The 17932-nt window shown below is 42.1% G+C and overlaps 1 protein-coding gene across 2 annotated transcripts in view; it reads left to right on the top strand.

The window, feature by feature from the left end:
• The first annotated feature begins 10670 nt into the window (after nt 1-10670).
• The window catches only part of KAT7 (lysine acetyltransferase 7), a 38780-nt gene continuing 31518 nt past the window's right edge, over nt 10671-17932 (top strand). For both annotated transcript variants that reach the window (XM_055407594.2, XM_055407593.2), the window contains exons 1-2: nt 10671-10852; nt 13914-14061. In XM_055407594.2, coding sequence (XP_055263569.1) covers nt 10838-10852; nt 13914-14061 — 163 coding nt within the window. In that variant the 5' untranslated portion in view covers nt 10671-10837. The remainder of the gene's footprint in view (nt 10853-13913; nt 14062-17932) is intronic.

The following is a 17932-nucleotide window of genomic DNA, read 5'->3' as shown; positions in this document are numbered from 1 at the left end:
TGGAGGTCCACTCCTTACCCAGAAACTGAAGGTCAGAGTTAGGAAGACAGTCCAGATTGGTCATGCTATAACCCACTTCCCTGCCTCCCTGTCACTTCCCTGCATCCTAAACTTCCTAGAACTCTGACTTTGTTTATATTGCAGAGAAGCAATGCTCAGAAATTATGGAGGTGAATCTGGCAGGTTCCAGCTGTTCTTGGTGAGGGAGTTGGAACATTTTTTTGGAACTTCTTGACAAAAGCAGGTTTCTCGTTCAGTGGACTAAATGCACTTCCTTTCTCCAAGTTTTCCCTACCTTAGAGAGAGAGAGATGGGGAAGCTGGGGGATTTCCATTAAGGAGAAACCAGAGAAGATCAAAGGAGAAGGAGGGTGCCCTTTAAGAAAGTCTGCCAGAGCTCTGGAACTGGGACTCTTAAGAAACTTCTGTAATGTGCCAAGTAAAGTGAGAAAGCTGTTCGTGGGGTCAAAAGAGAAGCTACAAGAGGAGGCCCCACGGAAAACTTGGCAGAAGAGGGTGGGAAGGAGGTAAGAATCTATCCAGGACCAAAAGTGTGTTTTAATTCTGAACCCACCAAAACCAAAAAAAAGAAAAGGACTCACGCCTTGACTCCCTACTTCTGGGGTGGGGCAGCCAAATAAGGGGAACTCTTGCTGGACTGTGCTCTCCATTTTGACAGAAAACACTGGCTGCACTGCCTGCCCAGCCTGCCAGAGCACTGCTGGAAAGAGCCACCAACCACTGTGTTTGGTTGATAAATGATGGGCACCCCTGCCTGCTGCCCATTCTTCTTTTCTCCCTGCTTAGTTTGCAGCCTTCTGCCTGCTGGGGAGCCCCAGAGGGGTGGGGAGAGAAGGGTCCTCCAGACAATATTAATACTCAGTGATTTATAGGCTGCTGTAAGGGGAGGGGGGAAGTCAGAGGCGACAAGCCCTTGGGACTAGTTTCCATGACACATCAGCATACCACTGACAAGAGTCAAATTATTTTTGTGATGCCTATGCCTTCAGGCCCATCTTTGAGACAAGACACAGCCCTTACCCTGCTGGTACCAGGTAGGATGAGACCAGCAGAGCTGGCTGGAACAAGGCTAATGAACATACAACCAAGTCCTCAACCTTTACTTTAAGCCCCACACTGCTGGGAGAGGGAAGAAATAAGTGAGGTCGAGCAGCTCAATAGCTGTTTTTGGAGGATTTATTTTTTTAATGTGGAAGAATTCTTTTGAACCCTCCATGGCTCTAAGAAAAACTGTTTGAAATGTCCCCACTTAAGGGGCCTGAGGTTAAGTGCCAGGGATGGAAGGCTAAATGCCAGGGATGCTGCTTGCAGAGATTCTTGGGACCGGGGCTAATGGCCTCCCTGCTGTGGGCTCAGGAATACCAGCCCCAGGCTCTGGTTGCCCTGAGAGATGCAGCCATTTTTACTTCTGATTGAAGGGCACCACCTTCTGGGTTTTTCCCTTCTTTGGTGAAAACCAGAGTAGAATATGCCCATGGAACCAACGGGGCATGTGTCCAAGAGTCTGGAGGGCACTGGAGATAACAGTGTGAGGCAGGGTGAGATCAATGCTTTATATAGCTTAGAGTTTGGTCCCTGCTGGTGGAAAGACGATGCATTTTGTGAGAGTGCATAGTATAAGGATGATCTCAAAAGGTCAAGGGATGGGCCCTGAATAGCCCTAATGTCCCTGAAACAGTCTATTGTATAGCTATTGTCCATACATGTAAAGGAGCCCTTCTTGACCCTATTCATACTATTCTGCCTCTGAGATTTCCCAAGTGAAAAACTGTATTCTACTTTATCCCCAGACCCACGTCTACCTCCTTTAAGCTTCAAACAAAATAGTTCAACATACATTTCTTGAGCTCCTACTATGTGCCAGACATCATGCTAGGTGTTGGGGATATAGAGATAAATAACACAGTCTCTTCTCTAGGGAGTCCATAGTCTAGTTTTCAAAAAATTTTCCTTTGCACTGATTTTTGGGATTTAGTAAATAAATCTGTACTTATCTCCTTTATAGTTTCACATGGATGGATCAGAGTATCAGCCTCCATCTTTCCACAGCCTTTAAGATTTTGCCTCATATGGTAACTTCCACTTTCCTCTTGACCAATTTAGAAATTTCTTTGGACTCTGATATGTCTTAGGAATTGAGTGACTATAACTAGTTACTATATAGACACATCTACAAATGCTATATGCATGTGGGTACAAGAGTAATGTTATGTTTTCTAACTTCCTTCATTTATTATTATTACTGCCATTTTTTCATATATCTGATAGTGACTAAGTGCCTGTTAAGCACTATGTACCTTGCTAGGTGCTAAGAATGCAGTGGTAAGTAAAATGGACATTGCTTTCATGAAACCTTTAGAGTATGCATTGCGAGGACAGAAAGCAAAGAATCTAGATTAAACAGACATACAAATAAATATATAATTATAAACTGAGACAACTGGTATGAAGAAAAATGCAGGGTACTCTAACAGTGTAGAAATGAGGGCTTTGGTCTAATCTAGAAGCTTTGGGAAATAGTTCCCTGAGGAAATGACATTTGACTTTAGATCTGAAGGATTAGTAGAAAGAGGTGAAGAAGAGAATGAGGGAAGAAATTTCCAGTCAGAGTAAAGAGTATGTGCAAAGGTCCTGAGGTGGAAGGAACTAGGGCAGGAGGGTCAATGAGGTTAAAACACAGAGAATGAGGTTGTGTGGGATGGGCTGGAGAATTAACCAGAGGGCAGATAATGCAGGGAAGGTCATGATGGTTGGACTAGGCCTTTTTGAAGCCCTCTCTTTTCTTCCAGGCCTATCTTTGGAGAATGTAGTCAGGCCAGGTAAGAATTTCAGTTTTATCCTACAGAAGATTATGGAACCAAAGTCTTTATAGAATAGCTCTTTTCCCCAGATTATTAATGCTACTTATATTTGTCTTGAAGGAAAACAGTAATGACAGTCTGAACTATTAGGAACTTTCCCAGTTTCCTGGAGGGTGTGGTTATATGTCTGGCTGGCCCTCGGAAGGCCCAAAGCTGATGAACCAGCCCCAGCCTGGCAACCCTCAGGCAAGGGATGGCCCCTGTCAGTTCGGACAGAGGGGCAAGGGTGGAGGGTGGGTGGAGTGCTTTGCTTGAGGTATCTACTCCACAGTGACATTTGGAAGAGCCCCAAGACTATGGCTCTTGTTCCCTGATAAGTCTATCATATGCACACCCCCATTGAAATGGTCTTGCCACCCTTCCTACAGCAGCTGTGTGCCCCACCCCATCTGGGGAAGGCCTCTGGATAAGAACTCTGACTCTGCCCAGAACCTGAGGTCTTGGCCTTCTGAGTTCAGGCTTTAGTACTGTCTGGAGCATGTATATACATATTCCTGATAGTTTTCCAGTTATTAATGGAAGCCATGGGAGAATAGGGTCAAGATGGTTGGACTGGGCCTTTCTGAAGCCCTCTCTTTCCTTCTAAGCCTATCTTTGGAGAATATGCTCTGGTGTAGTGACATCTACCGGCAAGGCTAGGCAAGAAAGAAAATGACCAGATGCCCACTCATCTCCAGGTAATTTCCAGACTAGTAAGAAAATCATCCTTCACCCCTGAGATTGGGTTGGATCAGTAACCTCAGTTGGTTAGAGCAAGACTAAGAAGTCCAAGGTTGTTAGTCTGGACCATGTATGTGCTGATTTACCTTAAATAGAGAAATTATTTTCCTAGTTGTAGCTTGCATCCCTCACCCTGGCAGTTGATTCACATTTGGGGACAATTAGTCACAAGGGAGACTGACTAAGCATGTGTAAGTGACTCAGAGAAACCCATTCCTAGCCCCTATTCTGGGGAAAACATCTCCTAACAAATGAAATGACCCTCAGTTTACAAGTGGCAGAATGCAGGATCATTTTGCATCCTCCTGAAGTTGACTGGTTTGTGAATTTTTTTTTCTTCTAGGACTCAATTTCTCCTAGGTAATCAGGAAAATAGTGTCTACAAGCCATCTTCAAAGTTTCTGTAGTGGGCAAGAGTGACTACCGCTTTTAAAGTTGCTCCTCAGTTCTTGCTGAGGAAAGACATAACCTGCTTCCTCGCTGCTTTCACCCATGTCATCTACACATTCTGTTCATAATCTCATTCTCTTTCTCAACAGCATGCATACTCGACAAAGGCTTTACCACTAGAGGTAACAGAGAAGCCAGAGAAAGAGTAAGGAGAAACTATCAGAAATCATTATGAAGCAAATGTTCTTTCTCAATAACAAGGACTCCATAGCTGAATGTGGCTCAGACAAAGCATCTGTCTCTCCGTCTTTCAATCAAACTTTTGAAAATCATCAAGACCTCAGTAGAGAAATGAGTAATGCACACGATTTCATGGAAGAGGAAACAGGACTAGTAAATAAACACATGGAAGACTGAAGTCCATCCTAACTAGAAATAAAATGAAAAGCACATTTGAGGTGCAGTTTTCTTTCTTTTTTAAAAAAACTAAACTTGCAAGATTTTATTAAGTGGTAACAGTTCTGGGAACATCTTAAAATTGGTATCCTCCCACAAGGATGGTGACACTTTAAATTTGGACAAGTCTTTGGGGAAAAAAATCAAGCAATGTTGAAGAAGTAGAAATAAAAACAAGAGAGCTACAGATGCATGCAGACACTCACTGCAGCATTATCTGACTTAAAAGAACCTCAATAATCCCAAACAGAGCACGCTATGTCACAGTGCCACATTACAATATTACACAGCAATTATAATTACAAGGACTACAGGGAAACAAGGAGATATTAAGAGTGTGTAAAAAATATGGAATTTCATGTAAGCAATGAGTGTATCTATGCAAAACATGTACATATAATAAAATGTATGCTTGTGGAGAAAAATTGGAAGGCTACATGCAAACAATAAAAACAGTTCTATAGCAGCAATGAGGTTAAGGATGTCTTATTTTTTCAAATATTTATTTAGTGTTATACTGGATTAATAACTTTTGAAAAGGTGGAGAGGGTTGATGCAGGTGTATGTCATACTCCCCCAGCCCCCACTATTACACACTGGTCCTAAATCGACAGCTCTAGGAGGAAAAGACCTGTCTGTTTATTCACAGAGTACACTCAGCTCCTACCCAATTCACAGCACTTATCAGATGCTTGATAATATTAGTTGAATGAATAAATGAAAATAACTTCAGTCTAAAACGTCTCAACCCATGATCACTGAATACATTCCATCCTGGGAATAAAAAAGAATTTGGTTTTGCTGGAATTAAAAAAAAAAATGAAGGCCCATCCATAATGACAATTCCCTGGTTTTCTTGATAAATGAATTTGGGCATAGAGAAACAGGGAGAGACAGTCTGTGAAAGCAAACCCAATTACCAGCCAGGAACATATGTTGCCCTGAGGCCTCTGCTGCTATAACAACATTGTGTAACTATAACTACAGCCCTGGAGGGCTTTGCCCATGTCAAATAAGGAAAAAGATGTCTTCATTGTATGAGGGCTTTGTGCTTAGATTGGCTTCCCCAGGGAGCTTGGATCAGAGAAGAGAGGTAGATAAGTGAAAAAAAGGGGCAGATGAGGGGCAGGAGTGGGAGAACTGCTACTCAGTCAGGATCAGAGTGATCTTTTTTTTAATTTGAACAATTTTCAAAATGTAGTTATTTGACTGTTTAGTTTTGGTGGTTATTTATAACCCTAGCTGCAGAGGCGGGGAACAGTGCCTGAGCTTGCTGGGATCTGTCCAATACCTTCCCCCAGGGCAGGGCTGGAGGTAGGTGTGGACAAGGTGATCCAAGAACCAAATTAACAAGTGGCCAAGAAGGTAAGAGACATTCCTGGCCTTATCCAGCAAGAGTAAGAAAGAAGGAACCATGAATGACCTCACTGACTCTATTTTTTTTTTTTCAATAAAAAAAAAACATATATTTTCACTGATTCTATTTTTAAGGCAGCTGTAAATGAAAAGATTTTAATATGAATAATGGTCACATTAGCAAATTCTGAGATTTTCACAGAGGGCTAGGGACTAGGTCAATACTTTTACTCAGAAGTTATGAGACTGGCCAGGCTACACCAGCGTTGTCTTTAAAAGGTCAAGGCATGCTTCCTCACCTTACAGGACAGTTATTATGCACACAGAAGAAACTGCTGTCCTTAACCACTACTGGTCAGAAAGAGGCTTAGAGGAGAGAGGATGATTGGTTCTGTGCAAGTCTTTCCTAACTGAGCCAACACCTGGCAGTGGCTATCCCATCTTCTGAGCCCTTTTAGATGCCAGCAAGAAAGAAGCTGGAGACGATGTGGCCAGCCAGGCAAGGCTCCCAACCTCGAGGAACTCCTAGGCCTTTGAAACAAACAATGGACAACTATACTTTGTATTTGAAATATGGTATATATTATTTTACTGGCAAGGGGAACATCTGAAAGGCGATTGAGGGATCTTTTAGGAAGTTTCAAATGTAACAGAGAAGAGGAGATACAGATATGAGGAAGAAAATTCACAAGAACATACACAAAAGATTATCCCTGCTACCTCTGCCCTGTTTGGTTCCTCCTCGACTCTGGGTAAGGTTATTATTATGGCAGCGTTCTGATTGGTCTCCTTGCCACTCTGATCAGTCCCCCTCACAGCTTCCAGAAACAGATCTCTATAAAAGTGCAAGCCTAATCATGGGACTCCTCTGCTTAAAGTCCTTTAGAGATTCCCCCTCACCTTCGGCCCAGGCTCCTCAGCAGGACATTTAAATGTTTCCCAAACCATTCCTGCCTCTTCTTTATGTCAGCCACTCCAAATCTAGTCATGCCTTCAGCCACACACACACAGTGGTGCTCCACACTTCTGTGCTTTTGCACATGCTGTTCCCTTTGTAAGAAAGTCCTTCTTCTCCTTGTCTGCAGGGAAACTTATTTGTCCTATGAAGTTCACCTCCTCTATGTGTACTTTCCTAAAGCTTCCAGATAAAATCCCACATTTCCTCCTCTGTACCACTTTTGAACTTCGCTCATTTTTCTATTTTTCCATTACTGCTCTATTGTACTTTGGAACAACAAGCTTACTGACCTAGGGAAACATGATGTTTTGTCTATCTTGCTTTGACTCAATACCTAATATATAATACCTGGGTAATCATTCTGTATCTTTTGAGTTAAGTGAAGCTCAATAGAAAAAAGCAAACAACCCACTGAGACCATATAAAGTTACAGTCACAAACATTAAGATGTTACAGCCATAACTAGGATGACTGGAATAACAACAGCCATTTATTTAGCACTTAGTCTATCAGGAATTGTGCTAAGTTCTTTATTTTTATTTTTTTTAAAGTGAAGTCACTCAGTCATGCCTCACTCTTTTACAACCCCATGAACTCTAGACCCCCAGGCTCCTCCATCCATGGGATTTTCCAGGCAAGAATACTGGAGTGGGTTGCCATTTCCTTCTCCAGTAAGCTCTTTATAACAATCATTTCCTTTAATCTTTATAACAACTCTTAAAGTGGCTATTCGTATCTCCATTTCACAGATGAGAAAACTGAGACACAAATTTTATAACTTGTCCAAGAGCAATGCAGACAAAGTGACAGAGCTGAAATTCAAATCTAAATCTGACATCAAAGCCCTGTATTGGACACTAGAAGAGTTGATGAATAAAATAAGTAGGAGTTAAGTTCCTATTGTTTGTTAGGCACTGAGTGAGGGAAACAGCACATCTACCAAGTTATATAAAAAAAGTACATATAACATATAACGTAGTAAGTGCAAAGTAACATATATCACTATGCCCTAATACCTTAGAAAGAATAAATCAGGAAAGACCTTATGAAGAACGTAAATATTAAAGAAGGCTGAGAGATGCATCAAGGCAGAAAGAAAAGCCTGTATGAAAGTGTAAAGGCAAGAAGAACAGTGGAGCTACCTATGTGAAGTCTGGCAGATGAGGACAGGCAGGGGGCAACTAGTAAAAGGTAACTGATGAAACCAACATCAGTTCCTGCTTTGAGTGATAACTGTGTCATGATGAAAATAACAAAGTAAAGATTATGTGTAGTTCAAAAAAAGAAAGGAAGAGAGAAAAAGCTTTCAGGATTTCCCCCTCCCCCATTCTAAACATACCTAGGTGTTTGGCTTTCATCTTTAGTACACACTTTTCTTACGATCACATTTCTATCCCGTTGGTGTTAGTTTTTCCATCTTTTTGCTAGAGGGTACACTTTCCAAGGGCAAGAACCATGTCTAAATGAAACTGTAGACCCTTTTAGTGCTGGCTGCAGTGTTTGAAAATTCAGTGTAAGTGATTAATTAATGTTGAATATCTGTAATGTTGGTGTCTGTATGATGAATATTTAAGTCGGGATAAGATTTTACTCTAAAACACTAATCTCCAGGGAGGCATACTGCACCATCTTTGAGTGCTATACATTCAGACTGTGAAACAGTAAACCTATTATGATTGACCAGCAAGAATTTACTGTAGGCTTCACAGGTGGCGCTAGTGGTAGTGGTAAAGAATCCATGTGCCAACGCAGGACACATCTGCCAATGCTGAACACGTCTGCCAATGCAAAAGATGTGGGTTCCATTCCTGAGTCAGGAAGATCCCCTGGAAAAGGAAATGGCAACCCCCTCCAGTATTCTTGCCTGAGAAACGCCATGGACAGAAGAGCCTGGCGGGCTACAGTCCAAGGGATCGGAAAGAGTCGCACACGACTGAGTGACTAAGCACAGCACAGAATGGACCGAGTACTATTAAGGATGGTATTAAAGAAGTGAGACATGCTGTTAACATAAGAGCTCCTGACCAACAGCTGGGGGAACCAGAAGACTCAAAAATAACCTTAGGAACATACCAGTAAGTGCAGAATAAAAGTAATAGTGTGAAATTAAATGCTTAAGTCCTGAGGGGATACAAAAGAAGAATAAACAGGAGCCCTTTTCAAATAAGATCTTATGTGCACTTCAAACTAAGTAAGTTATTCAAAGGTATCTATAGTAAAGACTAAAAGCTAAAATAATAAAAAACAAAATACCAAAAGCTGTCTGCCTTAACACTAGCCCAGAATATCTCCCTGGTGGCTCAGACGGTAAAGCATCCGCTTGTAAGGTGGGAGACCAGAGTTCGATCCCTGGCTTGGGAAGATCCCCTGGAGGAGGGCCTGGCAACCCACTCCAGTATTCCTGCCTGGAGAATCCCATGGACAGAGGAGCCTGGCGGGCTGCAGTGCATGGGGTCGCAGAGTCAGACACGACTGAGGGATTAAGCATGCAGAATATCTCCAAGGAGAGTGCTAGCTAAGGGTCTGGAACTTCAATCCTTTAGAGTCCTCTGTTTAGCACATCAATCAAATGTTTGCCTTATGCTGCTTTGCTCTTAATCTCAGCTCCAGGGGGAAAAAAATCTCCATTTTAGCTAGCCTCAGGTGACACTGGGGTCCAGGATCCTAAATTAATGACTGAGCCTGCCTGGATCCCACCCATGCGCTCCGGGTCAAGCTTTGGTCCTCTCAAGGCTCTTCTTTCAGCAAGGCTAAATCCTTAGCGGCCTTCCTTTACGGCTCAGCCGGTAAAGAATCCGCCCGCAATGCGGGAGACCTGGGTTCAATCCCTGGGTTGGAACATCCCTTGAAGAAAAGGGTACCCACTCCAGTATTCTGGCCTGGAGAATTCCATGGGGTCGCAGAGTCGGACACGACTGAGCGACTTTCACTCACTCACTCACTCAAATCCTCAACGTCTGCTATCCACTTCCCAGCCTTTAAACTCTTCTAGCCTTACATCTCCACAACTTCTCCTTTCGAGGCCCCCTCACTACTATTTAAAAATCAGTGCCTGAGATCCAGCTTTACTAAAAATATTCCTTCCTGTTCCTCCGTCCCCCAACTCTTGGCTGAAGCAGCTGAATTTCGAGAGGTCACTTGGGCTCGTGAGGTTTAAAGCTTCTGAGGCTCTGGCGCACACAGATGCACACACATTCGCATCCTGCGGGCCACCCAAGGCTCTCATACCCATACAGGATGGGGTAAGGAGACGGGTGCTCGCCACAGAGCTAAACTGGCTCTTCTTTGGAGCTACAGCTTCTGGAGAATGGTTCGATCTCCTTTCGCGATTGAACGAATTAATTTACTTTATGTTTGCTAAAGGGCAAGAACAATGGCTCCTCTAGCAGACAAGAAACTTCCCGGTGACGGACGCTATCCTTTCGGTCCTTTCCCAAGCTCCCATTCCTCACCATTTTGACACAGGATAGGTGTTAAAATTGTTTCTTTTGCAAAATATCCCTTCCCAACTTTGAGTTTATGCCTATAAACGGAAACGTCCTTCAGCCAATTCGGCGACGAAGGGGTTAAATTTCAGCAACCTGATGGATTCTGGGGCTTTCCTTCTTCGACTTCAGAAATTAAAACGACCAGGAAGGGAAATTTTGCCCAAGGTAAAGATGAGAACCGTTAACTTCAATTGTCAGGCTTCTGCCCCAAACAGGAATGGCTACCCACGCCTACAAAGGGTGCCATTCCCCCAACTAAACATGGCTGGCCCCACTTTCCACCACCGGAGCCACTTCCTGCCCAAGTCCAAAATGGCGCTCAGTAGCCTCACCAGGGGAACGAACCTCCCAGCATCCTCTCTGACCCGTAACGTCAAGTGACGCAAACCCCAGCCGGAAGTGGAGGAAAAAGCGCCTCAGCCCGCGGCGCCTGCGCAGAAGGCTCTAGACGCTGAGAAGCAGGAGGCACTTGGGATCGTCCGCAGGGTTGGGACTGCTACAGAGGCCGCCACGGAGCCCGCCGGAGCCACCGTTCCTGCTGCTGCCTCCGCTGCCCGAATCATAACCGTCGGGCCGCAGCAGCCGGCAATGCCTCGAAGGAAGGTGAGAGGAACAGGACGGGAGGGACGGCGGGTTTCTAAGGACAGTCGTTTGAGAAACATGACGCATTTGGCCACGCCTCACAATGGTTGGGTTCCAACTTCCCGCTCCCCCGAACCTAGCTTAGCAACCCTCTTCTGTCCATACCCAACAGAAAAATGTGGGCCCGACCCTGGCCTCGGCCTATGGTTGCAACTATTCCCGCCCTCTGCTTGCCTGGCTCGGAGGCGTTCTTCTCGTTAATTGGTCGCTGAAACGTCTAGAAGCATATTGATTGGCTGGTGACACCGCCCATTTGGGCTCAACGGTCACCTCCCCGCGTGTGGGGGCGGTGTCTGGGCCCGGCTCTATCGCTGTCCGACAGGCCGTAGAGAACGATCTCTCCTCTCTTGATTGGCTAGGCCTGCCAGTCTGTCCTGTGGGGGCGCGGTTTATCGGAACCGCGATTGGGTGGCTCGAATCCCCTCCCTTCCGTCTGATGATGCTCACAGAGGCGGAGTTTTGGAGCATCCTTCCTTTCCCCGCGGGGGACACAACAAAGCCGAGAACTGGGTGGTAGAGAACCAGCGCCCACTCCCAAGGGATCTCACTCTGGCCTGTTGCTAAGCTGTAATTTTTCCTTGTCTGCTTAGTTAGACCCTATAAAATGCAGTTCGTTAAATCAGAAACTTTATAGAATAGGATGGGGTTTATGAGATCACCTAGGGAGAAGGAAATGGCAACCCACTCCAGTGTTCTTGCCTGGAGAATCCCAGGGACGGGGGAGCCTGGTGGGCTTCCGTCTATACCCCAGGGGTCACACAGAGTCGGACACGACTGAAGTCTTAGCAGTAGCAGCAGCAAGGACACCCCCACCCCTTCTTTCTCAGCTAAACAGGCTTAATGGAGTACCCCAGCCACTCAATTAGGCATTGCAGAGCCGGGACTCCAGAACAAATCTAATTCAGTTTAACAAATGTTTATTGACTGCTTGCTACCTGCTGGCTGCTGGGGATTCAGGAATTAATTAGACATGATCCTTGGCTTAAGGAAATCTGAGTCTGATGGGGAAAACAGACTGGTAAATAACTTGAAAGGATCTAGTAAATTCTCTACTTGGCAATAATAGACAAAGCTTAATGGCAGGAAATTGAGAGAGCAATTAAGTCTGCTATGGAGTAAGATGGGAAGTAGATTAGTAAAAGCCAGGAGAGAAGAACTCAATTCCATGATTAAGCCAGGAAGGTGATGGTCAGAGATAATCAGGGATTCAATATCTGAGTAATTGGACTGGATGACTTCTAAGGTGAGGTTGCTCAGTTGTGTCCGAATCTTTGCGACCCCGTTTACTGTAGCCCACCAGACTCCTCTGTCCATGGGATTCTCCAGGCAAGAATACTGGAGTGGGTTGCCATATCCTTCTCCAGGGGATCTTCCCGACCCGGGGATCGAACCCAGGTCTCCCACATTGCAGGCAGACGCTTTAACCTCTGAGTCTCCAGACTCCCCTTTTATCCTGTCAGTTTGCTGTGACTGTCTCTGGAGCCTCCACTCAATATCTGGGCAGATTAGCCTTGGAATATTTGGAAATTTGATTGTATTTTTTTCATTTCTGCAGAAATGTTTCTCTTCCCAGAGGCTTTCAAGTATTTATACTTTTTAATGTCTCCTACAGTGATGTACATTGATAGGTGGTATTTATGTTAAGGCTCACCAAATGCAACAGTAGTACTGGTGCCTTGGAATAGGCCCACAGTTCTCTTTCTGCAGCTCCCAAATATAGAGAACTTGTGAAAATGTACGCTTTTTAGTAGCTTATTTGGTGGCAAGACCTGTCCTAAACTGTCCTGAGGCGATTTACAGTTTTTGTGTGTCTCATTTAGTGTGATTGTTTATAAATTTTGCTGCAGAAAGGGTATTATTTGCAGGGTGTATGCAAATTTTTCCTTTCCAAAAATCTAAAAGATTATGAATTCTAAACACAGCTGGTGCTTAGGATTTTGAATAAAGAACTTATATCAATAATTTGAAGCTTTAGTGTTGTTTTTTGTTTTTTTTATGTTTTTAGCAAATATGTGTCTCTTTCTGGTTTAGTAAAAAGTATAGTGTTAATAAAAGTTAACACTTTTATTATTAGCACAGTTGATAAAAGTTATCTCTGTGGCTAATCATGCCTCAGAAGGCTAACAATTGGTAAATAATTATTAATTGAGAAGGTGATTTTTTAAAAACCTGTTTGCTGCTGCTACTGCTGCTAAGTAGCTTCAGTCGTATCCGACTCTGTGCGACCCCGTAGACGGCAGCCCACCAGGCTCCCCCATCCCTGGGATTCTCTAGGCAAGAACACTGGAGTGGGTTGCCATTTCTTTCTCCATCGCATGAAAGTGAAAAGTGAAAGTGAAGCCGCTCAGTTGTGTCTGACTCTTAGTGACCCCATGGACTGCAGCCTACCAGGCTCCTCCGTCCATGGGATTTTCCAGGCAAGAGTACCGGAGTGGGTTGCCATTGCCTTCTCCAACCTTCTGTTGATCCTTACCTATAAAAGTCTTCATGTGTAAGTCACTCCCTTCCCCCCTTTTTTAAAGCACTTTTGGCATTCAAGTGGAGAAACTTTAAAAGTAGATAACGTAAGAAAGAAGAATGTTATTTTCTTTCTCCCTAAGTTCTTTTAGGACCATGACATTTTGAATTTGTGTGGTTTTTAAAAATGTAATAGCTGTTCATGGAGACTTTAAACAAAAGCTACTCTAAAGTTCAATGGGGTCTAGCACTAACATTTTTCTCATTACCCTTGACTTACTGTAAGTACATGTTTTATGTCAACCAGACTGTTTTGAGTAGAATACTTTATTAAAGTTTGTGGTACTGACCTAATGAACTTGTTTTAGAATTATAATAATACAGTAAGAATTCTTCTGTATTTATTTAATAAAAGTGCATTATTTGTCGGTTGTTCCATTTAAGTAAATAAAAGGAAGGTTTGAACTTGGTGTTATCAGCATCACAGTCTGTTTTATTTCCACTGTTAATTCAAACCCACAGAGTAAATGTTTCTGTGCTAATGTCTGAATCTATGATGTTACAGAGGAATGCAGGGAGTAGTTCAGATGGAACCGAAGATTCCGATTTTTCTACAGATCTTGAGCATACAGATAGTTCAGAAAGTGATGGCACATCCCGGCGATCTGCACGAGTCACCCGCTCTTCAGCCCGGCTAAGCCAGAGTTCCCAAGGTAAAAGGCAGCTTCCTTTTTCATGATCACACCTCCCAGCTTATTGGACATCATATTATTGTGCTGGTTAATGTGGAAACTGGTGCCTTGTCTGAATGTTGATGACAGAATCTGGTAAAATACAGAATAAATGACTACGAAGTGTCACGTGTTTAAAATGGTTCCATTTGGGGAACTGTCTGATTTGTAGACCCAAAATAACTGTGTCTGGTTTAATAGATGTGTGAAACATTAATGTCCTGAGTGATTTAATTTTTTATAGATTACAGTTTCCCAATCAGTAAAATGAGAGTGTTATCTTTTCACTTCCTAAAAGTGGTTTAGGCCTAGGGACTTAAAGTGGTCTCTTGAAGAACTTGTTATTGTAGGAGACCCAGTACTTCTAAGTGAAGTGAAAGTTGCTCAGTCGTGTCAGACTCTTTGTGACCTCATGGACTATCGAGTCCATGGAATTCTCCAGGCCAGAATACTGGAGTGGATAGTCTCTCCCTTTTCCAGGGATCTTTCAGGTTGATCTTCTTTGATAAACCCAGGGATCAAACCCAGGTCTCCTGCATCATAGGCAGATTCTTTACCAGCTGAGCCACAAAAAAGTTCCAGTACTTCTAAAACCATGTTTAATTATACAGTATAGTCAGGTACAGTTAATAAATAGAAACAGTTGACTAGCTGTCAATTGTAAATACCCAGAATTTTGCCTTGGTAGTAAAGAATGGGGAATCTTAGTGTTGGAAGGTTCTGTAGTGCAATTGGCCATTTGGGCTTAGATTTGGAGGATATCTCTGACCCTCCTGGCTCTGCTCTGGGATTCTCTGGGGAAGATAGAAAGTTGTAATTAATACAGAAAGCCGATGATCAATTAAGAGGGATAGTAAATTAAGAAGAAAAATATAAAATACTTTGAGCACTTAAATAGTATTGATTTGGTTATTGCTTTATGAACATGTTGCAGAATAAGATAAAAACATCTATTTTTTCAAGCAAGAAGGTGGGGACATTCTCTTGTAGCAACTGTTCTTTATTTTTGAATCTAATATTTGAGCTAAAGTGTAGATGTCTCTTGATTTCTCAACTTTAAGTTTTTATCTTTTGGTACAATGGGAATATTGATAAATGGCTGCTATAATTGAGGTACTATGCTATGTTCTGGAATACCATGACAGGAAAATCTTGCCCTCAAGGAGCTTACAGTATAGTGCAGGATGTAAACTGATATGATAATGTATTGTGGAGTGGGCTCTGAGAGAGGTTGGCATAGAGTACTGTGGAAGTCCAGAGGTGGAAATCTTAAAGGATCTAGTAGGAATTTACAAATTGAAAATGGAGAAGTGGTATTATAGGCAGAAGGTATAGTATATGCAACAGATTGTGCATACGTGTTCTTAGAAAGTATAATTGGCCATTCACTGGACAGCTAAAAGTTGCAAATATTCAAAATAGCTAGAAATTATTAGGTTGGTACAAAAGTAATTGCAGTTTTGCATTGTCGAATTTTGCCATTTGATACCAGAATACATTCTTAAATAAAAGTGGTTATCTTCCACATCATTTCAATGCACATTTCTTGCTTTATGTTTTTTGCTAATGAGTTATTACTTGCTGTTTATATGCATTTTAGACTATAGAAATGATGTTAGACAAAAAGCAGATTTGAGCGATTTTCTTGTTCAAATTAAAAATGGGTCATAAAGCAGCAGAGACAATTTGCAACATCAGCAACACATTTGGCCCAGGAACTGCTAATGAATGTTCAGTGCAGTAGTAGTTCAAGAAGTTTTGCAAAAGCCTTCAAGATGAGAAGCGCAGTGGCCAACCATTAGAAGGTGACAGACCAGTTCAGAGCAATCATAGAGGCTGATCCTCTTACAACTACATGTAGAAGTTAACCAAGAACTCAGTGTGGCTTGTTCTACAATTGTTTGACATTTGAAGCAAATTGGAAAGGTGAAAAAGCTTGATAAGTGAGTGCCTCATGAGCTGACCACAAATCAAAAAAAAAGGATTGTTTTGAAGCATCATCTACTACTAGGTTGGTGCAAAAGTAATTGCGGTTTCAGACAATTTTAAATCATCGTAACTAAGCTCAAACACATCTTTATTCAAAATAGGAACCATTACAATCAACACTTTATTGCAAAAAATAAATTTGTTTATTTGTGTAGTGTAAAAATCCATGCTTTAGAATTCAGTGAACTCTTGGAAATCACTTTCTGCCTCCTGCTGATTGTGGAAGCATTTTCCCTGCAGAAAGTTGTCAAAATGCTTGAAGAAGTGGTAGTCAGTTAGTGAGAGGTCAGATGAATATGGTGGGTGAATCAAAACTTTGTAGCCCAGTTTGTTCAACTTATGAAGCATTGGTTGTGTGACGTGTGATCAAGCATTGTAGTAGAGAAGAATTCTGTTGACCAATATTGGTTGCAGGTGTTGTGGTATTCAGTGCATCTCATCGATTTGCTGAGCATACTTCTCAGATGTAATGGTTTCACAAAGATTCAGAAAGCTGTAGTGGATCAGACACCTGCAACAGGCCACCAAACAGTGAGCGTGACTTTTTTTGGTGCAAGTTTGGCTTTGGGAAATGCTTTGGAACTTCTTCTCAGTCCAACTACTAACCTGGTCGGTCGCTGGTTGTCATATAAAATCCACTTTTCGTCGTCAAGTCACAGGTCATAATCCAATCAAGAACTGGTTCCTTGTTGCATAGAGAAGACAACACTTCAAAATGACAGTCTTTTAAATTTTTGATCAGCTCATAAGGCACCCACTTACCAAACTTTTTCACGTTTCCAATTTGCTTCAAATGCCAAATGACCGTAGAATAGTCAACACTGAGTTTTTGGGCAATTTCTTTTGTATTTGTAAGAGGATCAGCTTTGAAGATTGCTCTCTGTTGGTTGCTGTTACCTTCTGATGGCCAACCATTGTATTCCTCACCTTGAAGGCTCTTGTCTTCCTTTGCAAAACTTTGTGAACCACCACTGCACTATATGTTCATTAGCAGTTCCTGGGCCAAGTGCATTGTTGATGTGCGAGTTGTCTCTGCTGCATTATAACCGATTTTGAGCTCCAGTAAAAAAAAATTGCTTGAATTTGCTTTTTGTCTAATATTATGTCTATAGTCTAAAAATAAACAGAAAGTAATAAGTCATTAGCAGAAAAAAAAGCAAGAAATACGCATTAAAATGATGTATAACATAACCACATTTATTTAAGAATGTATTCCAATATCAAACAGCAAAGTTCAGCAATGCAAAACAACAGTTACTTTTGCACCAACCTAATACCGGAGCCCTTGGTTTCTTTCTAGTTATACTTTATCACCTGTAAGTTACACAACTCCTGAGGATACCATTCACAGTATGATTCATGTTAGATGGCCCTTTCTAAAACAAAATGTAGACTGCCTTGTAAATGGAGCTCCTTGGAGATAGGCAAACTGAAAACTGAGCTGTGTGCTAACTTTTACACAAGAGTTTGAGAATTTCAGTTTTCTTTGAAGAATCTGTAAGATTTACATATTAGGATCTTTTGTTGTTTAAAATAGACTTTAATTTCAGCTCTGAATTGCTTTTATTCCTGTATCTTCAGATTGGAGATGTCATAGAACTATTGGCTGCTTCAGAATAGATTTCTGCATCCAAAAATTTTTAAAGTTGTATCCCTGCCTTACCCTTTATGAATCTAGTATTATTTTGCTTTAGAGTGTCAGGGTAATAAGGAAGAAAAAAAGATCCTTAAAGAAAGGAAATATTTGTGTATTGTTATATCTTTAGTATATCTTTAGTAGTAGAGTATCTCTTTTCTGGTGGGTTAAAAGAGCATGTAGCTAATATTTATAAAGCACTGCATTTAGATATCTAAGGATCTTATT

This window comes from Moschus berezovskii, chromosome 20, assembly GCF_049115385.1.
Source record: "Moschus berezovskii isolate FMDL1 chromosome 20, NW_MosBer_1.0, whole genome shotgun sequence".
In the NCBI taxonomy this organism is placed as follows: domain Eukaryota; kingdom Metazoa; phylum Chordata; class Mammalia; order Artiodactyla; family Moschidae; genus Moschus; species Moschus berezovskii.
Note: the sequence above shows the minus strand (reverse complement) of the source record. Positions and strands in the feature narration are given on the sequence as shown.